The sequence below is a fragment of the Cottoperca gobio genome, chromosome 10, assembly GCF_900634415.1.
Source record: "Cottoperca gobio chromosome 10, fCotGob3.1, whole genome shotgun sequence".
In the NCBI taxonomy this organism is placed as follows: Eukaryota; Metazoa; Chordata; class Actinopteri; order Perciformes; family Bovichtidae; genus Cottoperca; species Cottoperca gobio.
The window spans coordinates 18,557,954-18,585,312 of NC_041364.1; the positions used below are offsets into that span (position 1 = coordinate 18,557,954).

At 43.6% G+C, this 27,359-nt stretch overlaps 1 protein-coding gene across 1 annotated transcript in view; it reads left to right on the forward strand.

Annotated features, from left to right (window-relative positions):
• The window catches only part of tenm2a (teneurin transmembrane protein 2a), a 160,163-nt gene that overhangs the window by 85,926 nt on the left and 46,878 nt on the right, over nt 1-27,359 (forward strand). The window contains 3 exon segments of the mRNA XM_029440926.1: nt 2,462-2,668; nt 10,776-11,007; nt 19,025-19,263. Of these exon segments, the coding sequence (XP_029296786.1) occupies nt 2,462-2,668; nt 10,776-11,007; nt 19,025-19,263 (678 nt within the window).

Below are 27,359 nucleotides of genomic sequence, written 5' to 3' on the forward strand. Positions count from 1 at the left end.
GAGATTGACTGGACACACAGACACACAGACACACAGGCACACACAGACACACACACACACACATACACACACACACACATACCAAAACAGAAGACAAGGCCGGCATCTCTCTGGGGTGTAGTTAACGTGGGGCTGTGGATCGATCGTAGCTCTGGTTTCCATGACGCAAAGCTCTAAGCTGGAGCAGTTTGGACGGCAGGACAGAGACATCACTCTGCCTCCATTTCTATCAAATACATCTCTATAAAGCCGCAATGGCACCTGGACTCAAACGTGTATTTTCCATGATTAATGTGCTTCATTTTGAGGCAGCATAGATGGGCAAGCTTGCCAACAACTATGTCCAACCACTTAAATTATGTCTTCATTAATCCTCCCCCCCCCCTCCCTCGCCCAGGTATGGTTTCCCTGATGCAAGCAATATTGCACCGTCGCCCAAAAAACCGCTCCCCATCTATCATGGCCTTTACACATTTTGATTTCTATCAATACTCTGTGATGGGAAGGTGAATGCTGTCAAATTACAATCACAGCACATCTGTATTCTGCAGAAATGTCAGCAAGAAAAGAAAAATGTTCTTGTGTTTTTCTTCAAGGTCTCACCTCTTTCTCCTCCTCTGTTCTTGCATGTTTTTGTTCTGAAGAAAAAGAAAGACAGAAGTGATAAAAGAAGTCTGATAGAAGGAGAAGCGACTTACTGAAAGGCGCTGCATTGCAATTTCTCCATTTTCCTGGTAAAGTTTGTCATTGAAGAAAGAAAGAATGGATAAAGTTTGTAAAACTCGGGTCTGTTTTTTCTATGCCCACTTCAATTTTAAGTTTGGAAAGTGAAGTAAAGCAATCTCCAAAAAAAATAAAATAAAAACAGTTTTTTTTGTAGAAAAGACATCGCTGGCGCCCGAGGCCATCATTTCGAATGTGGAATCAGGAGAAAATAAGTGATTATGAGTGTGTCAAAGCGTCTTTGGTCGACTATAATTAGCAGTTGTAATAACCCGAGTCCTTCGGTGGATTGGCTGGACTCGTTGGCCTCATTTTCACCATATTGTTGATTGATTGAGCTGCAAATATGGCAGACATAATTATTCTATATTTTGAGCCGTCTCTAAATAGAATTTATTAGATTTGTCTTTGTCCTTGATTCCAAACCTTTGGAGAGTAAAATGAATTCTCTCCATCCCTCTTTTCTCTCTCTGGTGTATGGGACAGCCTGATTGTGTCCACGCGTCCCATGGCTCCCACTATTTAAAGACTTGGATGTTAACTTTCTTTTGTCTCCCCCATGTAGAGGACAATCGTACAATGGATGTAGTCCCTCACGAAATCTTATCCGACTGTTTGTAAAGCAAGACTTTGTCAAATTTGAAAGGAATTGCAAATGAAAAGTTGAATTTATAAGCAAATAAGCACTGTTGCTTAATTCAACACACACAGGAGTTATGGATTTATTTGCTCTGGTATGACCAGATTGGTGGCTAATATTAGCAAAACATTTGTAAAGTCACTGATTTTATGACTCTTGTGTATTTTTGCATTTAGAATGGTCTCGTAATTGTCACTACAGTAGCAGCTTCAGCAAAGGTTACACAGGCTCGCTGTAATTTATGCAGTGGAAGGATAGATGCAATATCTCAGTGCTGTAAATAATTTGTTCTTGGAGGTTGAATGGTTGGAATAAATAAAAGATGTACAGTGAATGTCCCTGAATCAATTAGGTTAAAGGCATTTGCATGAAAATTGAGTTAAACTAAGCTAAAATTAGCATAATTCCGTTATCTGGAGTTAAGTGTCAGCAGTGCATTTAAAATCTCACTCATTAATGTATCTGGGAGATCTGTGGGCTTTTTGTGAGAATCTCTGCCAGCTTCTGTGTTCGTTTCCAAGCTGCTTTACATTGCTATGACCAGCGGCCTGTTCCAAGAAGAAAGTTTACTTCCAAGTTAACTGGATAACGTTATTGATTATAACCTGCAGCCGATCTTTTTTTTTACATTATCCATGTTACAGATTTTTGATTCTCCCAAAGTTCCAAAAAAAAAAACATTTGCTCATTTGCACCCTGCCATGCACATAGTTTTGGTTTCATTTTATTTTGTGGTATCAGTCTGAAAGATTTTGCACTTTTTTTTTTGGAGAAACAATGTCCCAGTTACTCTTGATACTCTGCAGAACACACTGTCAACAGTGTTCACAAGAACTGTAGCGAACAGTTCCAAAAACTGTCAACATTGAAATTCCATTCCCATTCACCTCCAATTTATTGGGATGGAGAGAAAATAAAAACCCAAACTATCTGCATGGCTCCAGATACCAAATGTATGAGAATCACAATGATCCTGATATGAGTAAGCCTGCCTCGGAACAGGCGCCTGTATCACTGTCAGTCATTGCCATTTGTTTTGTCTAACGCGCCCCTCCCCTCCCTCCTTCTCCCCCCTCTTTCTCTCCCTCCATCCTCCAGGTCGCCCACTCCCTCCAACCTCTTCCTCCTCCCTGCTCCCTCCTTCCCTCCCGTCCTCCTCGTCCGCCCCTCACCACCCCTCCCCTGGCCCATCTCCACCGATCAGGGAATGCCAGGTGCCCCTGCTGGAGAAAAACTCCACCCACTCTCACCTGGAGCCCCACCCGGATGACTCATACTTACTCCGGGCCCAGGCCTCCTCCACGGGTAAGAGAGCTCACCATTCACCCTCCCTTCTTTTCCTATCATTCATTTTATTTATATAACATGTCATCCATCATCCATCATGTGTCCATTTCCTGATGTGATTTAGTCGCTGCTCAGTAAAATGCCAAGCAATCCTTTCGCTTTAATTCAATGTCACATCTTGTTCTTTTAGCCATTTTGTCTCCGCTTTTTTTGCATTCCTTCTGAGTCAGCATTTGTAGGGCAGGGCTGGGAATCAAACCAAAGGGACTTAAGCAATTATTGTTTGCATTGCGACGGATCATAAAATATGCGGTTTGAGATTTAAGAAAGATATTGATTGTAATCGTGGTTAATTGTGAATATTATGGTTTTATGAGAGGGGAAATAAATCCTATGATTGATCATTCACAAATAAATAAAAAACCTATTTATTTTGAACAGTAAGGATCACCCGGTGTATGTTGATGACTCAAAGAGCTGCGTAAGGTATTTCACTTTTATGCTGGAAATTCTATACATTTTTCCAGAAGCATAATCAAGAAGCGCCATGAAAGAACAACAGAAAACATTCTGTTCCTAAGCGTCTTGTGTGCATGCTCACATAACAAAAAGCCCATTTTGAGCCAACAATTGGTCATCTCTTAATGGATTAAATTTATATATAACCCTCCTTTTGTTAACTATTGCCAGAAATCAATGATGCAAGTAAACACAACCCCTACACTCTGCAGAGCACAGACTGTTTGCCAGTGAGTAGGTGTGTTTGTACTTATTTTCCATATGACATTAATAATCCACCGGAAAGTGAAAGGTAGGGGAATGATGAATTTTAAGTGCCGGCAGGAGGATCATTGTAGCAAAAGACAAACTAGTTAGTTTCCCTGGCTGTAAGCTTTCTCTTTCATCATTGGACACTCTCTTGTTGGCTGTTACAGGCCCTGTGTGCTTATATCAGCACCTCACAACCATTGTTCTCCCCCATACACACACACGTACGCAGATCTGCAGTGATGAGTTTGTTCATCAGCATACACATTTATTCCCAACAATTAGCTACCGTGGGCCAACTCTGCCTGCCTCTCTGGCTCTCTTTCCCACTCGTTTCTCCATTCCTCTGTGCATCTGCACTTGTAATCAGCAGATATATTTAGCAGCGGCCTGATGGGAGGGAAGGGGGGTAGGCAGAAAAGTCCTAATGTGATTTTTGGTGGAATACAATCTATTGTTAATGGCGTTAGGCTCTCCTTTGATCCAGTATAAATCTTCATTAGGGAAGGCCCGGGTCCCAGGTTCAAGAGCAACGTGATTAGGAGGCTTTTAAAATGACGTTACATCAGCCTTCTAATTGGTTTACTGTTTGCTGGGGCAACATCAATCATTAGCCCAGTAACCGCACAGCAAATAAATTCACTCTGCCACTGACACCCTAATGGCAGACACTGGCAAAGAGGGAGAGTGAGGCTCACAGGCACACTCTCTCTTTCTCTCATTCTTGTTCACATACACCCACACTTTCTGTTCTGGGGCTTCTTTTCAATCTCTGCTGAGCGTGTACACACAGAGACAAAGAAAGAAGAAAAATGACAGAGAAAAAAGAGGCGCAAAGAGACAAATAGGAGCAGAGATACAGAAAGCCAAACTTTGACTTTTGAAGTTGTTTAATGAGACATCTTGCTTGAAAAAAAATCAAAAAGGAGAGAGAGAGAGAAAAAACATCCAAAGAGCAACAGTAAAAATAGATGGAGAAAGCGACTGAAAGGGAGACAGAAAGCAGAAAGACTCGGGGAGTCAAAGAGACAAAGAGAATAAAAAAGGGGGAATGTGAATAAAATGGGGTAAGCTGATGAGAGTTCAGAGGGTGAAAGAGAGACATTTGGATGGAAGGAGAACAACATTGAAATTAAATTGCAAATTGCCACGTTTCCCAGCCAGGACGGCTGATCTAATGGGTGCGGAGAGAGTCCTTGGCTTTGGGCGTCCATTAAAATCGACCTAAATGAGTTTAGAGTGGCAGTCTGGCACTGCATAAACAAACCCTGGCATGTAGGAAGTCACAGGAACGGCTGCAAGGAAATAAAACACCTATAACCGGTGACTGTTGATGCATGTGCTTGTGCGAGTGTATGTGTGTGTTTTGTGTGGTCCTGTAGAGAGTGGACGCTGGGCAGGAAATGAGCCTGACCAAGCCAGGCAGAAACTGACCACAGTGAGATAATCCTCAGGAAGCGGCATGCTGTTTGTATGTGTGTGTTCGTGTCTGCGTGCGTGTGTGTGTTGTTCCTGTAAAGTAGTCCACCATTACCTAAGCTAACAGGTGGACAGACATGACTTGTGTTCCTATTGAAGCATGACAGGTGAATGGGAACGGAACGGTGTTGCCGAGGATTGGCTGGGAATTGGGTCTGCGAGTGTTTATGTGGGGAATACTGTCTGGCTCGGAGCACCTGTCTGGGAACGCCGGGAGAGCTGAGACGGCCAAACGGAGCGTGGCAGATCGCTCCTGGAAAGAGCTAGCGTTAGCGCTGTCTCTGGCCATTCATTATGCATGGGGAATGCTAAGCTATTTTTAGCCCGAGCCTCCTCTAAAGTGGCTAGCTATCTGCTGCCAGGGAAGCCACCACAAGTCACTGCCGAAGCAATGAATGTTTAATGGCTTTGTTGAAACAAATCTACAGAAACAAAAGGCACAGCAGAAACGCGTTGCCTCCTTCTGCACTAATGTTATTCTTCCTAATGGTGCTTATGTAAGGGTGACATTTGCGTGACAGTGGGATGATTTGTGCGTGCGCGTGCGCGTGCGTGTGTGTGTGTTCAGGTATATGCATCTGTGTGTGCGTGTGGGTGAAATGCACACATGTACGTATTTCTGCTCATGGAGACTGTTTGTTTTTGGCTGAATTTGATGACTCTTCTCTAGCGGATTATTGCCTCCTAATTAGACAGAGATGACTAGCCAAGGCAGAGGCGGCGTGTGCGCGTGTGCGTGTGCCGGCGAATTTATGTCTTTAACTATATTTCTTTTCTTTGGTGCATCCTATGTGTTTGCATGTACGCTTGTGTATAATAAAGTCTATGTGAGATTTAATCATTTATATATATATATATATAATAAAGCCTTTTCTTCAGCATGTGTGTGTTTCACCTCAAGCTCTCCTTCCATTGTGCTCAGCCTCTGAGCTCTGAGAGGAATGACAAATGAGGAGCATGTGACATTCTGAGACAGAGGACATAGGAAGCAGCAACACATGGGAATATACCACCTTAAAATACAGGGAGCATAGCAATTAGCACGGAGAGAAGGTGCATGAAAAACAATAGGGGATGTAGCACGTCTTTTTTTTAAAGAAGGATAGAGGCAGTGGAGATATGGGGCGTGAAATAAAAAGATGGAGAGACAGAACGAGTGGGAAGGACAGAGGGAGGGTAGGGAACTGAGCCCTGCAATGATCCCTTTTTAACTGCTGAATGGGCATTTCTATTCTGCACACACACATACACACACATAGATGCACATCCTGCCCTGTGAATTTTCTCTGTTAACCACAGAAAATGTCAATAAACAGTTTGCCCATCCAGGGCTGCAAAACAAACTGCCTTGGTTGGTTCCTGCTGCCAGCTGGATGCACACACACACACACACACACACACACACACACACACACACACACACACACACACACACACACACACACACACACACACACACACTCATATAGACACACACACACACTGTGAGATTAATATGGTGTGGCGATCCCCTGCCTCTCACTGGTGTGTGTGTGTGTGTGTGTGTGTGTGTGTGTGTGTGTGTGTGTGTGTGTGTGTGTGTGTGTGTGTGTGTGTGTGTGCATGCAGTGTGCTTTACAGGGGAGGCAGGTTAGCAGACAGGCTAATGCTCCTCTGCTGAATGAGGCTCCTTTGAATTGGCGAGCATAATGAACTTCCAGGGATTAGCCCTAGCCAAACCACCGGCTTACAGCTATAGTCCCCCCTCTCCAGTCGCAGGAGACCTTGGACAGAATAAAGTGGGTCAGGCTTCAACAGCAGTCAGAAGGGCTCTGAGCTTGTCCACAAAAAGTGGCTGTGACAACAGAGCGGTTGAGAGAATCTTTTCACGATCGCTGTTTACTCACACTGGCGAGTGAAAGAGAGAGGAAAGAAAGGAGGAAAAGATAAAGTGGAATAAAATGTGATCTGCTTGGCTGCTCCCTAATTGCTCTATTTCCTCACCACATGTTTTGTCTTTTATCAGACTTGGTTTCTGGTAAAAACGGTTGTTCCTATTAGTCTACCTGCGGGTAGTACTTCAGCAACCGGACAATTCATCTGACTTAGTCTCGTCTCTTAATTTAATGGACCCATTTACCTCCATCGTTACTGCACACAGCTGTGTTCCAATGGTTGGTCAGATTTGTTTTTCTGTGGTCAAAATAATCTGCAGTTTTCATCAGGAGTGTATGAAAGAGCACGGCCTTGTACCTCGGCCTTGCTACGCACGCAGACCCCACTCTCAAAGTGTTTCTCTGGCGAGCTCTAAGGATTCTTTTTTATGGATTGGAAGTCGACATGAAAATTTATTTATTTGACATCACTTTGTGTTGTAGCAGGAAAAAAAAGGGAGGCAATTTGTCTCTGACCATAAATGTTTCGCAGCAAACTAAAGGCTGTGTGACTTTTGGAATAAAATAAAAAATAAAAATTCTCGTGCAGCTTCATGTACACTAACAACTTCAAACATTAGTAATGAGCCATGCATGCAAACATTGATTCAATGCAGAATCAAAGAAACAATCACATTCTATCATAAAACAATTCACTTCAGTAAACCTGACAGTGCATGTTAATTCTGCCCCAGGAGGCTATAAAGAGAGTCAATACATAGAATTACAAGCAGTACTTTTCTCAGCATTTACATTTTTCTGACTTTATCTGGAGACGTGTAATAGAATTTGCAGCTGTATGATAGATAATAGCATTTCCGTCTCCTCCTTTGAAGGGGAATGTTAGAATCTGTATTACCAAGTGTGGAAGATATGAGTCTCTGCAACGCTACAGGATATGACTCTGTGTAACAACATAGTGGCTGGACTGTTGAAGAGTACACTCTCACACACACACAAACACACACATTTGCACACACACTCAGTAGTTCACAGAAAACTAAGGCTATAAAACCATGTATTCCTCTTCCATACAAGGTGTGTCATATATTATTCATCCGAATTTGAATGAAAAAATGGTTCAATATTTATAGCAGGAAAGTGAACAAAGACGAAACGCATGCATTTTCTTTTGTGCGCAGATGTAAACATGGGCGACAGCAGGCTAGTGTGTGAGCACGGGAGTGCCTTCTTTTATTTTTGTGTCACTCGGACTGTGTGTCCATGCCTGCATGCATGCAAGCTTATGTTTCTCAGTGTATGACTCTGTGTTGTGTGCTTTGTTGCTATACTTAGATAAAAGTATGTATGCAGATAAGGTGTAGTAGGAGCTCTTTCACATTTATTAATATGTGTATTGGAGAAAGGGGGAGTCAAGTCAAATGTATTTATAAAGTGCTTTTAACAAACCAGATTTATCTCAAAGTTTACATCTCAGCAAAAGACACAAACAAAATGCAAATAAAGGCAAGATAAAAAGAGAAGAAGGGATGAGGCTGTACAGCTAGGAAGGGGAGGGGGAGGAGAATATGAGAAATAAAAATACTGCATACTTTAATATCAATTTCTACGCTGCATGTATGATGCAAGAGTTTGAATTTTCCTGTAGGTTTAACTGCATGTAAGTTTACATATGCGAGTGTGTGCACGCATGTGTCTGTTTATCCCACGAGCATCTTTGCATCTGCAAACAAACAGATGTGTTGTGTCTCTCCCGTGTAGCAGAGGTCAGGCCCCTTCGTTTTTCTCTCATCTTCTTCCCCTCTTCCGCTCTTCTCTTCTTTCACAAGCATCTGTTCTTCAGGGCCATGTGGGTGACACCTGCGTCCCAGTGGCGGCACAGAGGAATCAGGTCACCTTACAAACTGGTCGCCATTACAGCTGCAGTTGCAAGGGAACTCGCTGTCCCCTATATTCTCTAAACACCCGTCTAGGAGGAAGGAAATGAGGAAGAAGGAGACAGAGGGAAAGACTTAATGCCATGGATGGATTACTAAACGTCCTTAACGGGCACAGGCTCACAGGCCCAAAGTGTCAGGGGCCCCCCTGGCTTTAACCTACAAAATGTCACTCGAAAAGGTCACGCACCAACCAGGAAGAGTCAAAATTAGCACAGAAAAAGACTACAAAGTCACCAATACAACAAAATAAACAGATAACACAAAGAGACCACAAAGACCATGAAAAAGGGAATAACGACTACACAGAGAGAAAAAACAACTTCAAAGAGACACAACACAACCACAAAGAGATACAAAACGACTACAAAGAGATACAAAACGACTACAAAGAGACACAACACAACCACAAAGAGATACAAAACGACTACAAAGAGACACAACACAACCACAAAGAGATACAAAACGACTACAAAAAACTACAATAAGGTGCAGAAAAACCACAGACAAAAACAAAAACAAACCCAAAACATTTACAAAGTCCCACAAAACAACTACAAAGACATTCAAAATGACCACAAAGAGACGGAAAAAAACACATTTTAAAGTCCTATGTAGCGGAGGTGGTGGGGCCCTTTGCATGTCTCTGCTCATGGGCTCATTGTCTCATAATCCGCCCATGCTTAATGCTATAAATATAAATGATGTTTTAAATATAGATGTATTTGTATGAGGTGGTTAATCATGTGTATTCTGTTGTGGCTTAGTGTAAAGTTGCTATCAATCTCTTGATGGACAAATATCAAAGCAGAAAAGTGGGCAGGTGGGTGCGACACATCCACTCGTCTCTCTTCCTCTCACACGCTGTTTCTTTCCTCATCTAATTCAAGAGGAGATGACAAATGCAAGGGGACAAGTGTTATCGCGCAGCTTGACAAAGCAGTTGCTGCTGTTGCTTTCACCCCGCACATATGTGTGCACATGTGTTCATATGTGCACTTACTCCGTCCTTTGATCAGCACGAGAAAGGCAATGTGCAAACAAACACAATCATCATAATGTGTAGTTTTGATGAAAGAAAAAGCAAACGGTGTTGTAAAGCAATAATTCAAAGCCAAATGTAACATCAATGACTGTGTGTGTTTTGCATTAATTCCAACATTTCTATTCAGACCACGTTACAATAAATGTGTGGAGAGTTTATTGCGACACGTGAAGTGATTTTTTGACCTCTTTTTGATCAGCTCTGCTTTGAGTACATGCACTTGTCAATGTGTGAACATGAGTATGCTAAGTGAATCAACCCTGTCATGCTCTCCTATACTATATACTGTGTAGTATGTGGGTTATTGAAGTTCCTGTACGAACCCACACACACATGCTCTAGACAGGCTTATATCCCCCACTGAGAGAGAAAGAGATAGAGATAGAAAGGTGATGTGTGAATGGGTGTTCTTGTCTGAGTCATCCGGGTTTGTTTTTCAGCTCTCTCACTCAACAGTCCATTAGCTCAGAGTTGGAAGGGCTGGTATTGGACTCTAGCTGACATGTTCCCCCAAGTCTGAGAGCAAGAGATGAGGGCACACGCTGTGCCGAGTGCTCTAATACTGCTATCTCACTCACACTCACACACACACACACACACACACACACTTTCTCTTGGTTGTGAAAAAGAAAGAGCAAAAGTGAGAGAGTGGAAGAATTGGTTAAAAATAAAATGGGACAAAATGTAGAAAAGTGTGAAAGCAAAATGTGAAAACATGATTATCAAATTTCATGTATCCATTTAGCTGGATAAGTTATCGACCATTTCGAAAATATGACACCTACTCTGTCAAAATGATTGTCGACACAAAAGAAGCACGTTATCGAATGTTAATGAAGATATGGTGCGAGCAGGAAAGGCTTTCTTTTTTTTTGGCATTCTGAGAAATAAACAGTAAATATCAAATAACATTTCTGTCCTACATTTGTAGCCTCTTGGAATGAAATCCTTTCCTTCCCTTTCATCTCAAACTCTTTGATTTTGTGTGGCGCTTAAATTCCTCTCTGTTCTTCTACTTCCAGGGGCTGCCAACCACCACAGTCAGTCCACACTACGGCCTCCACTGCCCCCTCCGCACAACCACCACACCTTATCCCATCAGTCTGCAAACAGCCTGAACAGAAACACCTTGAGAGGGGGACGCAACCCCATTCACGCCCCGGCTCCGGGCACTGGAGACGGGCCGACCACCCCGGAGTCCGTCCAGTTGCAAGACAGCTGGGTGCTCAACAGTAACGTTCCGCTGGAGACCAGGTCAGAAATGTTCACTTCTCTGTTTTTTCTTCTTTTTCTTCCCGTTGCTAATATCTACAGCCACCTACAGTAAGCACGGCAGAGGAATAAGCCTTGAGCAATCAATGGTGAGGAATTGAAGGTCAGAGCCATGCTGCTTTGACAACATTCCTGTGAGCAAAAAATGATGCTGTCGGAGAGAAAATGAGAGCTGAGGAGGATGTAACCTGATACAAAACTGTTTACTCTCTCCGGCAATCACAACATTTGTAACGGTTAGGATGTTAAGACTACAAACTCGTCAAAAGGAAAGCAATCTTCTTCACCTTGGAACACATCAGGCCACTGTAAACCAGCCAGGCTTACATCCTGTTCCCCCGTTACACCTGCCATTAACATGCGTCTGGACAGTACGTCAGTTCACACCTGCTTTCAGAATGCGTCTCCACATGTGTCTCAAGTGACCATTTATTTGTGACCACACAGTTATTGCATAGATCTGCTTTAGTACACCATGCGCCATTCTCCACACATGAATTCAAATTCTAGTGTCATAGTTTACCACATGAACTCTAATAGCTCCACATAGATTCATGCAGATTTCACTAGAATTAGCAGATTTTGTTTTAAAAATGTAAATGTTAGAAATAATGGTGTGACACAAATGCATTCTCTACCTGATCTCCTAGAGCAACACATACACAAAGCTACCATGTGTCAACGCTATTATGCATATACCCTGAAGTGAGGGAGTGGGAAATACAAACCATTTCACACACCTTACACATGCACTTTTGCCAGTACACAAAGAACACTTACCAGGCAAACAGAGCATTCATGCAGGGTATTACTATTCATGAGGGCATGCAGTGAGAGGGACATTGGCTACATGCTTGCTAGCATGCGCACGCTCGCTTTCTGAGCATTTACTCTGTGTAGCTGTAGTTGTGTTTCTCCTGCTGGGCGATGGGACTGATGGTCCTGGATAAGCTCCCCTGAGTGCCGGCCCTCTGCAGTATTTATGAGGCCTGGCCATGTTTAATTCAGCCCCGCTGGTCTCAGGTCTATGCTCAACCTGTGCTGATGCATCACGTCGGTATGCATGATGGATAAGAAGAAGCGTGATGTTGAACAAGAATACCTACGGCTGGAAATAGAAGCAATTTCCATTCGCAATTGTTTATCTATGTTACCTGTGTTGCCATGATGATGTGTATGCTATAACATAGTTTTAGGAGAGCGGACGTGTTTGGGCGAGGTTTGGTTTACAAGCATAAAGTTTGAAATCCTCTTTTCACAGAAGCTATGTTGTGATTGCCATCTTTACAGATTTAAAACGAAGCGACGCACACACACACGCGCTGTTGAGCTCTCTGCGGTGCCAGTATTTGGTCATGTTCAGGTGGTGGGGTTGGGCATGGCTCAGAGCCTGTCGCAGTGAAAGGAGCCCAGAGCGGCCGACAGTGTTTCCATCTCCACCCTCCAGCCCAGATTGGGCCCTCCTCTCTGGGTCTGGTGATGGCGGAGGCTGGGTGGGCTGGCTGGAGCTGCTGGAGCCTGTGACTGGGACGGAGCCAGTCGGGCCGAGCCAGAGAGTCACACCATCCACGCGCTGGCAGAGCCGGGCCTCCATCTCGTTACAACCAGCAGCTAGGAGATGATGAACACGTGTGCACTTGTGAGGGACGGAGCGCGTGATGGTGTTTCGTTTGTGTGTATGTTTGCATCCAAGCATGTGTGTTCTCTTTGACTGCGACTGCTCCCCACTGTAATGATATGTAAATTTTGGCATTTTGTTGTCCACTCGTTATAGCAAATGTGTGTGTGCACACGTGTGTTTTGGCTTGACCTGATAGTGTGACAGCGCTGAGAGGATGAAGATTGATCACCTAAGAACACCCCAGGGCTCAGATGACTGGCAGAGAAAGAGAGCGATAGGAACAGAAGAGGAGAAGGGAGGGGGGGGGGGGATATAGCAGAGAAATATAAGTTCGGAGAGTGAGCGAGGGGGGAAATGGAAAGGAATGGTTTACGGTAGTGGAGGGAGAGATAAAGAGGGAGAGAGAGGGAGGGGAATGGAGAGAGTTGGTGATTGAAGAAGATTGTTTTTGGGAGTGTGTGAGCGAACATAGAAAGGCAGAGGAAGGAGATTGGGACCCATAGAACATGGATACATTTACCGGTGTGAGATAAATGACTATAGATGGCTGGTGCCTGTGTGTGTGTGTGTGTGTGTGTGTGTGTGTGTGTGTGTGTGTGTGTGTGTGTGTGTGTGTGTGTGTGTGTGGATGCATTTCTCTGTGTGCATGGGAGTGCACACGTGTGTACATTGGTTGCAGCGTTTCTGCGAGAAAGCACCTGATTTCCAATCGGTCCCTTGGAGCCTCTTGGCTAGCTGATGCCAGTTTCAATCTCTCTCTGTGATCTCAGGACATTCCCCTGCATCCCCTGCTCTCTCCGCTCTAGGCCACAGCTCTAGGGGAGAAATAAGATCACTGAGAGTGTTGCAGCATCTCAATTTATCTGGAAGGAGCAGCAGAGGGTGGGGTGGTGGGTGGTGACTATAGGTTACTTTCAAATACATTACTGCGGGGACAGATGCGAAGATGCAACCTGTGGGAACCACGCGGGGCTGTGGAGGAGGAGGAGGAGGAGGAGGAGGAGTAGGAAGAAGGAGAAAGGATTCATGCCGCAGCCCTGTAACCACAACTGTGTAATATGCACATGAGAGTGACATGAGCTTTTCAGCTGGATTACGAAAAACAAAGTTTTGATTATATTACATGATCTTCATTAGAACTAAATGTCATTTTGGGGGATTAAAACTGAAGTTAGACATCTTGTCCTGCTAATAACTACTGCAATACTGATTGTGTTCCTTTTGATGAAGTAATATTTAAAGGTAGTCCAGCCCGAATTATCAGAGCGGGGTTAAGCGGACGACCCAAATGCAGTACACAGGCGGAGAGTGATAACAAAAGGCAAGCTTTATTTAACAAAGCTGACAAAAAGGTATAAAGCAAAAGCTGAGGCAGGCTATGATAAAAGAAAGAATCAACCAGCACAAGGGAACACCATGATTCACAGCCACAGCGTGACCAACCACACCAGGTAACATAGAACACGAACCGACAAGGAACAATGGAACAGACAGGTATATATACACACAGACACTAATCACATGAACAGGACACAGCTGGAGGAGGCAGGCAAAGTCACAAAGGTAGCAGGTTGATTGGACACAGGAGGATCAAACCAGGGCGGGGCAAACAAATCACAGAAGGCGGGGGAACAAAAAGACAGGAAGTAAAACTAGACATGACACAAGGGGAGTGAACTTTACAAAATGAAACAGGAAACAACTCTATTCGGGTCCCTCTGGTGATAATGAAATTATCTTCAGGCGACATTACAACATACTCAATCAAACAGATCCTGACGCATCTCATCTACTTGATGATGAACAATTGCCTTACTCATTAAATATGTGGCCTTTACCACTGCTCAGTTTCCCTTAAGCCTGATAATTAAAAATTGTAATAAATCCCTCTGACGCTAGCAGAGGTATTGTTTATTTCACTAAAAGACACAGCGGGGAAACAAGGCGTCATTTGGGTTCACTGTTCCTTAAATGTAAAGAAATTCTTAATGGCATCTCTGGATAGTTGAACTACTAGATGATGCCTTGTATATTTTTTGCTTTTTGCACTCAGCCTCAGAAGTGTTCCCTGTCCTCCTTCAAAGCAACACTCTGCAAATGAATGCCAATTATACTGCATCCATCTGCCGATTGTTGTTTCCTACAATTGTAGCCTGGAACAATTCTCAGGACGCCATCCTTGAGCATCCTCCGCTCCCCGAGCCTTTTGTTTCATTTTCAGATCTGACCGTTTTTCAGTCACCCCCATACCGAGACGACCTCCGCTAATTGTACTCTACCTCTGATGATAATTCTCAGAGTGCTATCCTAAGCAACCACATGTTTGTGAAAGCTGACAAAAAAAATAAAGAGTGTGAGCGTGCGTGCTCTCAAAAGCGTGTGTGTTCGTTTGCTCAAGGGGAATGCGAGCTTTGACTTCCTACTAATTACCCAGCATGCTCTCTGTTCTGTGGTTAATTGTCCAGGTCCTCTTTTCCTCTCAATGGGGAACAGGGTTGGAATGGAGTGAAAACACATCCTCCCTTCCGCTCACTGTCTGTCTTCTAATCTATAGCCTCCCTCTCCATCCTCCATCCTTCTCTTATGTCACTTTTTGCTCCGCGAGGATGCAAATTAAATGTTTAGTAGCACGTACAGAGCAACCTCATGAAAGGAAAGCCCACATGAATTGTTATTGTTTGTGCATAGATGGGCGCCTATGTCTGAGTCTGTGCAAATGTGTGTCAGTGTGTGAGTTAATGCTTGCATGTATGATGAGTGTGCGTTGCATGTGTAAGACAGGATGCATGACAGCAATGTAGAAATGGTTAAAGTTGGGGGGGGGCAGGAGGTGCTGCTGGCAGCTCAGCAGAATAAGAAGGAAGGAAGTGGAGGCGGGGGGGGGGACTCTGTCAGCTCTCTCTAATTATGTGTGACGTTTCCATGCTGGACCACTGTCAAGAAACCCACAATATTCACACACAAACACACAGACGGGCATACAAGCAAACACACACCCCAGCCTAATGATACAGAATTGTGATTGCCGGCTGCCTGCTATGATAGAACCCCTCCATAGTCCTCCGCAACATAAATCAATGTCAATTACCTCCCCAGAGCACATTAGACACTTTCCATTCCTACTCGTAATTAGTATGGCCCATAGACATATTCCCATCCCACACCAAGCTCACAGTGGAGCTTCTGCACACAAACGACAAAGCACCGAAGTGAAATGAATTTGGTGCCCGCGTTCAAATGCATACCAGCACATGAAACCGCATACATTGTGTCGCACGGAATGCAAGTAATTGACCCGCTCACCCCTGTCCTTGCGTTCACACACACATTAGGGGTATCGTAATTAATTACCGCTGGCCTTGCCATCACAGAGTGGTGGTGAAAATGAGTTGAAGCGAAGAAGCATGCTGGTTGACCTTGGAGTGTGTGTGTGTGTGTGTGTGTGTGTGTGTGTGTGTGTGTGTGTGTGTGTGTGTGTGTGTGTGTGTGTGTGCGTGCGTGCGTGCGTGCGTGTGTGTGTGTGTGTGTGCCATGCGTATTCTCGCATCTGTGAGAGTGTAGATTTATGCATGCATACTAAAATTGATGGCAGTGACACTGAGAGGCTGGTATTTTTAGACAATAACCTCATATGTCTTTGCGTGCCATCTCCTCGTGCTCATTCAGCCTCTATCCATCTAGAGAGGGTGGAGAGAAAAAAGGTGGAGGAGGAAAAAAAGAGAAGAATCCAGCATGATACCAATCCAAAAATCAGTGGCATGAGATGATGAGAGAGTAAGAGGGGGACAGAGCACAGACTGGCTAAATAATTGATAGAGAGTGCAGCGGTGCTCCCAGACCAAATCTTCATGCTCTGAGTACATCACCTGTTTTCCCCCCAACTGTTTTTAAGAAGGGAACACACATGTACACACATGCTGTGATGAAACAGCGGTTATAAAGACATCAAAAGGATATGAGACAACACAGCAAAGTGCAGTTAAGCATTATTATAAATAACACTCATTATTACTGGTCCTACAGCCTAGTCTCAATAAAAGAGACAGTGAGCTACAAAAGAAAGAACAGAGCACATTTATGCACACACGCACACGCACACGCACACACACACCTGTTTGTATTGCATTACTTCTGAGGACTCTATGTGAATCACATGTCTAGGAACTGAAGCAGTCTTGAGTCACACATGTGGTGACGTTAGACTCCACTTGACCCCACTTGACGAAGAAAAGACTTGACTTTGACTTTAACACCGATGACTCATGACTTTACTTGGACTTCAGCCTTTTCATTTGTAATGACTTGCAGTTCTCCCAAAGCCTAAATATTAAAAATGATGTCATGAGAAAGCATACGACAAGTTACCACTTAATTTTCCTGACAGAGGATAGACTTTTTTGGAAACTTTGTTTTATTGGATTTTCAACAGCATTTTATAAAATAATTGCACTCGTAAGTGATTTAGTAGGAGTATAGAACACATCATAAACAATGATACGACATACGAGGGAAGTCACAGAAGAAAAGAAGGAAAAAAGGTTCAAACATATGTATAAAGTAAATATGTGTGTACAATACATACAGGCCTATATATATATATATATATATATATATATATATATATATATATATAATAGTAGCCTCACAAATAATATATATACTGTATATGTATTTACAGGTCAACTAGATCACATAATACACTCCTTAAGCTCTTAGATGTTGAGTATACCTGACGGATAGACTTTGAGTCAGTTCAAGGTGTTAAAAGGTGGATGTAGAAGACAAGCAAACATAATATCTCGTGCTGTCACATTCAGATATAAGAGTAAAAATGAACAGCAACACAAGAACTTTCAACATCATTCCACATTTGAGACAGCACGAAGAACAGTGAGTTAAGACGAGCCTGAATTATGTCTTTTAAAGTCATTAAACAATTGGCAATCACTTCCAGTAGTGTCTTTGATGGCTAGAAGTAAAGTTACACTAACAATGCTGCTATTCCCATAATCATTTAATTCCATTTAGGATTTAAAACACAAAGTCTAAGAGTTGGTCTTAACTCAGTTTGGATTTGACTTGATGTTAGATTTGACTCAAGACTTGATAACCCAAGACTTGTACTGGTTTCTTGCTTCAACTGACTCAGAGCTTTCCTGTGCAATGAGTTATAATTCCCATCATTTTGAGAGTGCTCACTTTGGGTTTTGCCTCCAAATAGATGATCTAGCTAAATGCTTGGCTTATCGTCTTAACGTAAAAATGTTTACACCTTCAGAGATTATGTTGTAGCAATGTTGATGTGTCCCCAGATCTCAGCTATTACTTTGGTGAGTGTAATGTTATCATTACCGAGAAATGATGGATAAGACCTGAGTTTTAATAACAAGAATACTTGTTTTGCCATCAGAAAATGCACCAGAGAATACACACCTATACACACACTCACAGCACATAAACAAGAACATTCTTCTAAGACAAGCAGACAAAAACTCCCTCTCCTCAGTCATCATTGAGGCAATAGTGTGGCCTCGCTTCCTCTGATCTGTCACACTCACCTGAGGGCTTTCTGCTGTCGTACCACCTGGAGTCTGTGTAGGGGCAGCTCCTCGCTCCCCGTGTGTTCTACTAGTTTGCTTATTGTGTCCTTGAAAAGTTTCTCAAGTGCAGTGTTTCATTTTCTTACCATAGCAGCAATGTTCCTTCAAGGTCAGATCAGAAAGAAAAAGGAAAATCTGAATGGAAGACATTATGAGAGAAAGGAGATGCTGAGGAAGAGGGAGACAAATAAATATATGTGAGAAGGACTGGAGTAGCAGCAGTGTGAAGAAAAACTATAGCTTTGGAAAAAATGAAAGGGAGGAGAGGGAGAGAGGCAAAGGAGACACGTCGGGTGTGCAGGTGCAGCGATATCAGAGGATAATAGGTAATATGAGCAACGGGATGATGGTTCAAATCCCTCTCTCTGAGCTCTGACCTCACTAGAGCAATGAGGACATGAAAGGGGAACGGCAGTGATGCTCTGGAGCCATTTCCATCAGAAACGAGGCAAGTGGGGTGAACGGAGGCGAATTGAGAGAAGGGCAGGGAAAAAAAAGAGTAGAGCAGCTGTAGGTTAAAAAGAGACCTTGGACTGGAACGGTCTGAATTGGAGACATAATCAGTTGAAGGATGTTCAAACCTACATGGCAGGAAGGGTTCATCAGAAAGAGAAATTGGACAGATGCTTTCCCATATGTGACCCTGTCATCTGGACTCTGATTGTGTGGTTGGCTGGTGTTTCCGCTCCATGTTTACCTCGCTATAATTTTCCGCACCAGAGTCAGATAATAACTTGTGGAATCGTCTTTTTTCGCTTCTGTGTTTTCTCCCCTTCAGGCACTTCTTGTTCAAGACGTCGTCAGGGACCACGCCTCTCTTCAGCAGCTCCTCCCCCGGTTACCCTCTGACCTCGGGAACGGTGTATTCTCCGCCCCCTCGCCTGCTACCCAGAAACACCTTCTCCCGCTCAGCCTTCAAGCTAAAGAAGCCGTCCAAGTACTGCAGCTGGAAATGTGCCGCGGTGACAGCCATCGCAGCTGCTGCCCTGCTGGCCATCCTACTGTCCTACTTCATCGGTAAGTGATCATGAATCATGAAGAGGATTAATTACAGATTATATTTTTTAATTAGATGGTTTCTTTTGATGAGGAGTCCGAACTACCTCTGAATGCACCCGAGCTTAATCACACATCTCTTTTATGTCAGCCCTGTTTGTTTCGCCCTGACCCACAATGCATGAACTTTGCTCTTATTTGTATTCATCCCAGACCACAGCGACAAAAGTGTCAAGCTAACATCGTAAACACAAAGCACATTCTCGAGGTGTGAGCTTTGTCACTGCTGCCTCGTGCTACACTGTCAAAATCAGACTCAGCGGGAGGCCTGGCCTCCACTCGGCATCAGTAAACAGTCAGACAGACAAGGAGATGCATTCGCTGCGGCACGCTGGCACTGTTTATGTGAGCAGGTATCAGTTAAGATAGGAATCCTGAACAGACCCAGCAGGGAAGTGGATGTTTCTCACTGATCTGAAGCCAATGCGCGATAGTCATACTTAAAGGTATGGCAGATACTCACTTACCGAGCACCTCAGGAGAATCTGATGGCTGTCTTCCAGTGGATCCGTCAGTAAGAGAGAGAGAGAGAGAGCGTTTGTTAGAGTATGTGGGCAAATATTTTATCCCATCTTGACCTCTTCACCGGACAAGAGAAGGCAGACCTGTGTGTGTGTGTGTGTGTGTGTGTGTGTGTGTGTGTGTGTGTGTGTGTGTGTGTGTGTGTGTGTGTGTGTGTGTGTGTGTGTGTGTGTGTGTGTGTGTGTGTGTGTGTGTGTGTGTGTGTTTGTGTGTGAGTGTGGGTGAGGTAGACAAAAGAAAGAGGAGGAACAGAAAATATATGTTTGACTGTGAGTCTGTTTTAATGTGTGTGTGTGTGTGTGTGTGTGTGTGTGTGTGTGTGTGTGTGTGGTGCGTGCGTGCGTGCGTGCGTGCGTGCGTGCGTGCGTGCGTGTGTGCGTGTGTGTGTGTGAGGAGGCAGATGTGTCACCGAGCCCTTGATTGGCCTCTCACCCCAGAGACCAGACTCAACAGATGGGGGATCTTAAGAAACAGTAGCATCAGCAGAAAGAACAACCCCCGTATCTCCTCTACATACATTATTAATATAATTTTACATTATTTATAAAAATATATATATTTATATACACATCACCATCCATCTACCTATCCAATATGAGTGTGTATCTGTGGGATATTTGCACTTCAGCTTGCTCAGCCCGGATGTGTCTCCAAATTGCACTCTGTGCCGGTCGGTTCATATTTGTGTGTGTGTGTGTGTGTGTGTACGGGCTTTGTGTACCCCCTCGGAGTGCCCTTGAGAGCCGTGTGTGTCCTTTCAGAGCAGATCAAGGCCCCTTGCCTGGGGCGCACAGACAGATCCATCCTCTCCTGAGCTTTACACGGTCACACTGCGCTGGACAGCCACACATATGGAGCTAGGAAACAGGAGCCGGGAGATGAAGGAAGACCGTTGGTACTTAAGGGAAGGGATGTAGTGGAGCATAGAAACTCTCCATCTTATTTTATTAGCAGCATAGGACACACTCGATCTGCCGTGACACAAATGTTTGTTCATAATATTAAGCTGATGAGGAACTAATAAGGAAAATAATTCAAAAATGTGTCTTTCTGAGAACATAATTGCTTGCCTTTTTTTCTTTTTTTTACAATCAGTGTTAGTGCACCATCTGGGTACTTGCCAGATACATACAACTTGTTAACAGTATGGCCTTGTCTTAATAAGTGTTCGCATTAGCTCGTTATAATTAAAAAAAAAAGTAAAAAGTCAATTCCCAATGTCTGCCTTATAACTTAAGATTCATCAATGCAAATATAAAAAATATGAAGACCAGCACCCCCAAGGAGGAAACATTTGCATGTTATACCTAGTGGTTGTGTGCAAGAAAGTTTAAAACGGATTTTAAATCTTGTTAGCCAGTGTTAGGGAAGCATGTTAATGGAACTTTGAAAGCATAACATGGCAAGCTACCAATTATTTCACACTGGAACAAGTTGAAATACAGCAAAGCTACTCGTGGTAGAAATATAGTTCGGCTAACTAAAGCCTGCTACTTGACAAATTGACAATGTGTGATGTGAAATTATAACAAAATATAACAAAAAAAAAGTTAGTGCCAGCAAAAAATGCCAATTAAGTTTATTTTAAAAAGTGCCCACTTGTTCGCGGGTCATACATAAAAATAATACTTAATACTTAATACTTGTTGCCATGTTGTCTCACTCAGTTTTGTCCCTGACACTGACTTGTACAGTCAATACAACTACAACACTCTTGCACCTTTTTAAACACTTTGAACAGCTTGAACACTGTTTTGAACACATATTTTTACATTGATGCTACAAAATTGTTTGTAATTTCAGTAGTAGTTTAACTACTCACTATGCAAATATGATTGTAGTTACCAGCAAACTACTGCAAAACGTATTGAAACTATTAGTTTAATTACATGTTGTTAGGTATATTTATAGCTAAAAGGAGACAGGTAAGCATGCTCTCCCAATACTGTGCTGTATAATGTTGCATTTTTTTAAATGGTGTTCAGTGAGTGAGGAGCAAGGGTTGCCAATAAGTTTTCCTTTAAGCTCTTCTTTCTATGTATTTACTGTTTTATTATATGCCGAACATCAGTGCTTTACCACCAAATTTAATTGTGCAAGTGGCTATAATTCGGTAAACTGAGCACGGCTGTAATGATCCTTTATTGTTATTACAGTATTACTTTTGTTAACTGTGTGGCCCCTTTTCAGCTGCTGTAAGGAAATGTTTTGCTCTGGTGTTTTGTCTGTGCTGAACAGAGCTGTAGCGGTGCTGCCAAGCCTGAAACCCTTGTGTTTACCTAGCTTTTTGTAGCGTTAATCGTGCAGCGAGTTTCGGTCGGAAGAGTTCACTGCTCATGAGGGGCGTTTTTGTCGTACATTGTATTTGTGTTATGTGTGTGTGTGTGTGTGTGTGTGTGTGTGTGTGTGTGCGTGTTCGTGTGCGTGTGTGTGTGCGTGCGCGTGTGTGTGCGTTAGAGAACCCAGCACACTCACTGGAGGGATTGTGCAGAGCACCCAGAGCCATGCAGCGTGAAGAGGACCCCTCTGAGGCGTCCGCCCAGGAGCCATCATAAATTACACCAGGACACATGTGCCTGAGCAGCATTTTTCTTTTTGTGCATGTGTGTGTGCGTGTATGTGTGTGAACACTCCTTCCCTAAGAGCTACCCACGGGATGTGTGTGTGCGACAATGAGTGTGTCTAAATTCGAGGCTTTGAGGGCATGCTGGCCTTCAAACTATTTATTTTTCCTTCCCTGCTTCTCAGGACCATAAATAAAGCTTCAGAAAATGCCTGACAATCTTCCAGAAACACGCACACACGTTTGCATGCACACTGAGAAGCTTTTTAGTAAGGCTGGACTCAGCGTGCTTCAGGAACACGGTAGATGATATCTCTTTGAAGCGTATTCTCTGTGTCCTCCTGTTAGAATGGAGCCATGGGGATGAGATAAACACACACACTCATAGATACACAAGATGGAATGATGGTGTGCAGCTGTGTGTCTGTACATTTTTGTACATAGACGTGTGAGTAAGAGACAGATAGTCGCATCTTCAGTTAAAACTCCCGACTCCAGCGGAGTGTGGCCTCGTCTTTACGTGTGAAGGAATGACTGAACGGATGGAGGGAGGAGGATAAACGGGAGTGCTTGTTCTTCATTCCCCAGGCGTCTTGTTTGCTTGCTCCGCATGGAGCACTGGAGCCAAAGGAGAGGTGGTTGCTAGGATACAGGTGAACGGTTGGCATACAGGAGGGAAGACAGGTCCGTCATTGTGAACGGCAACCTGGAGAGAGCGAGATAGAGGAAGGCGAAGGGGAGAGGGAAAAAAAGAAAGGGGTGGAATAGAGTTGGAGCAGAGAGGGCAGAGGGGAAGAAGGGAGATGCGTCACTGTCAGCATGAAGCCAGGACATAAAGGGACGAGGAGAAGGAGGATAGATGACTGGGGAGACGGAGGAGAGCAGGGCCGAGCCTGGTATGTCACTGTTGGCGTCGTAAGGGATTACAGAGCGAGAGTGAGGAAGGGGGAAAGGAGAGGAGAGGAGAGAGGTCTGATGTTTGCACCGCCGAGAAAAGAAGAGGAGCTGACGGGGAGGCGGAGCAGGAGCGACAAGGAGGAGAAACGAAGAGGAGGCAGAAGGAGGGGAGATGAAGGAGAGCGCGGCCTCCCGAGGTTCTGTCACCTGGAATATCCGTGGGACTAATGTCTCCTAATTGATCACAGCGAGCAGGAACAGAGGGAGTGTGACAGAGAGAGGACAGAGAGAGGACAAGGACAGGGGGATGACGACAAAAGAAGTTAGAACGGATAAAGAGTGAAGAGGGATGTAAGGCTCAGAGGACAGAAGATGTACAGAAAGAGAAAAGACTGACAGAAAAAGAGATGCGCTGTAGTTAGAGGAGAGGAAAAGGCTGGTTTGATGCATAGATGAAAGATCGAGGACATGTCAGAGTCCAGGTGGACTGCAGACACGCGCACACACGTACACACAGGTGCGCCCTTGACTCCAATGAGTAAAGCTGCTCACGGGCAGAGATGTCACCTTCTCACCAGTGTGAACGTGCGCATGTGTGTGATGGCTGAATTTGGCATACTCCACATGGTATTGTCACCACTGATGAATGAGAGCACACATGCACGCGCACACACAGACACAATGTATTTTTAGTCGTACCCTCTGCTCCCCTGTGTATTGATTAAACAGATCCACACACACACACACACACACACTGTCATCGAGTGTGACCTTCATGCCTTTAAGCCGGCCACTTTCCATCCATCATTGCTGTCTCTCTGTACCCAGACTGATCACAATCGCTTACTGCTCATTCTTCCCGCTTATAAGTGTCTCACTTCAGTGCATTCATATCACTGCTCCCTTACATAATAACATGCTAATGATTTTTACTGTGCAAAGATATATAGCTCCGCCAACATATACGAGGTATTATTCTAATCAAAGGGGGTTGCATTTGGCTAAAGAAATTTGCATATTTTTGTCATCAATCAGAATGTGGGGTGGAGACGCTGCACTGCCAAAGTAATCATTAAAATGCTGGCTTAAAAATGGTGGCATATCAGGATAGTGTGCGTAAGGTTCGCTGTTCATTTTATACAGATTTGCACTCAATTTTAAACCAGATTCAAGTGTTATCTAATGCACAGCTAGTGGATAGATGTATGTGAACATTTAAAAAAGACAGAAAAGGTTGAATTCCCTCACATGAGCGTTAAGTTTATTAGAGACACAACTTTTCGGTCATGGGCTTTTGCCAGGCATCACATTCACAATGTGAAACAACTCATATCAATATGAAAGCCCCAGGCTGTCACAATTAAAACGGGGAACCAATTTTTAAAACACCTGAGACAGGACCAGGCAATTTTCCCACAGATTTTATGTCGCCCATTCCTTCAAATTAAATTCTCCCTGACACAAAAAGACAACACTTTGTACAGCAAATAATGTGATTCAAGTATCAATCAACATCAACATATGAAGTAAAATTGTAAGAAAATGCAAATGCATTGGAGATGTGTCAAAGTTTTCATTACTTTTCTTTAACTTTTGTTAATTTTCTCAGTTTCTTCCCCATTTTTGGTGAACAGATGTCTACAGCGACCCATCAGCAGAGGCTATATTTCTAAGACTTGCAAGCTGTTCAGCCAAAGTATGATGGTCCCTTCTTGGATTGTTTCATTTGATTAGTTTTCAGAGACTTGAAGAGGTGAAACTATTCTTTAGTTCACAATAAAAAGAGCAAAGTTTAGTTCAGGATATGTTTTTGAAGCAGAAATATAACTTTTTTCTCTTTTAATCATCTTGCAACCTGTCAGATGTATCTTTGCAACGCCTGAGGTAGTCTCAACCCACAGCCTTAGGTCATGCTTCTGGAAATAGAAAAGAAAAAGAAAATCAAACTAAATTGCTGATGTCAAAGTTTTTAATTTTTAATTTTATTGAATTTTTAAACAAATTTAAAATAATTTGACCCTTAAAAGTTAATAGATGTCTACGAGCCACCCCTGATCACAGGTTTTATGTGTGAAGTTTCCCTCCTTGGATTATTTAATTTGAATAGTTTTCAGAAGCTTGAAGAGGTAAAACTGTTCTTTATTTCACAAAAAAGAAAAAGCTTTGACAAAAACCTGAACTTTTATGTTTTTGAGGCAGAAATGTGACCATTTCTTTCTTCTTTCATACCTTTTATCTTTGCAACCCCACAGGGAGTCTCCACCCTCTGTCTGAGTACATGCTCCTGGAAGTAGAACACATAATTAATTATGTGTCAATGTTTTATAGGTTCTGAAACTATTCATTATTACAGATTAAAGAAAAAACAGAAAATGCATATCCTTTTGTAGCAGAAATATATCTTTTCTAATCTTTTCTATTTTATTGATCATCTCTGGACTCAACTGTATCTTGCAACACCTTAGAAGGGCCTGACCTACATGCTTTTACTAATAGAAAAATGCACATTTCCAAGTAACTCATCACGTATAAAAGTTTAATAAAATGTCCTCTTATATATATTTTGTATCTTATCTTTTAATAAATAAGAATCACACACAATGAGCCCTTGAGTATGTTGAGGTCTCACGATGTGGCTGCTCTCCAAAGCCAGCTCCTTGACCCCAAAGTCCCCTCTCCCTCTGCATGTGGCTTCCCTTCTGCTGATCCAAAGCTAGAACAGCTAGAGGTCAGGATGTGTCGCTCATGCCAGTGCGGGTGTGTGCTGAGGTGAGGGCATATGGTGAATGCAGGAACCTGGGCATGAGGATCAGACGGGGAGCGTGTGTCCGTAGCAGCAGGGCCTGTCGTACCGATAAAGGTTAGGATCTTACCGCACGCTGCCGGTCCAGGAAAAGGGCAGGGCATGACCAGGGCCAGGCACAAGGGGCTATACCATCTGCACCAGAGGGATAAATGGGTCGTCTGCACTGGCCAGGTGATACAACGCAGGGTGCACACTTGTTCGGACAGGAAATCAATGTTCATCCTTTGACTTTCTGTTTGTATACATGGACTTTCTGTACATGATTTGGAGGACATTTGATGTGTTCCTATTGCCCGCATTAGACTGCATGGGCTCATTTCATTCATTTATTTCCTCATTCATTAGTGCAGGTCTTATCTGGGCCCAATCGTTATTCCAATTAGGCCCTTGGTGCTTCACTAGTCCTGTGTTGGAAACACTCTCTCTCTCATTTTCTTTCAGTATCTCTCTCCTCCGTCTTTCTTCCTCACTCATTCTCTCTCACTCTATGATCTGTGATAAGATAGCATAGTTCCTCATATCCTGTTTCTAATACAGATCGATGAGAGGGAGAGGACCGAGGTATAGGAAGGATTTAGACGAGGCAGAGTGGGTTGATATGGAGAAGGGAAGGCTGCGGGGAGGGGAGGGGTCAGGGTTGAGATATCTGAAGAGGAAATGAGGATTCAGAAGAAGAGGACATCACTCAGATTCACATCTCTTTTCATTTAGCCCATCACACACACGCACGCGGGCACAGGCACACACACGGCTACATCTGCGTCAAGCCGTCTCAATATTTCAGTGCCAATAAGGAAGCCATTTCTGCTGTGTGATTGAGTGAGTTGCCGTCTCTCTCCGGTAGACACTGTTTTGCAGGTGGGAGCTGCGAGGAAAAACTCACATAACCTTTTGTGTTGCAGTCAATTACAGTTCAGTTGCATCAGCTGGGTGAGGAGGTCCCGTCGGGGGTTGCAGTGTGTGTGTGTATGTGCCCGCGTGTGTGCGCACTTTTAAGCATGCAAATGCAGATACACACACACATACACTTAGAAGCACACAAATTGTCTCTCTCAGTTTCTATGACCCCCCAAGGGCAGCAGCCAACCGCCGCCCCCGTCCCTCTGTCTGAGACTCTAAATGATCTCAGCAAGCAGCCGAGCGCTTTCAAAACTTAGCTGAGAGAGAAGGCTGCTTTATTTATAGACTACATAAGTGGATATTGTGTGGTAAAGTCTAAGAAATATCTCAAATGGCTGCTGAATATTGAGAACCCGAGGCAGCACGCAG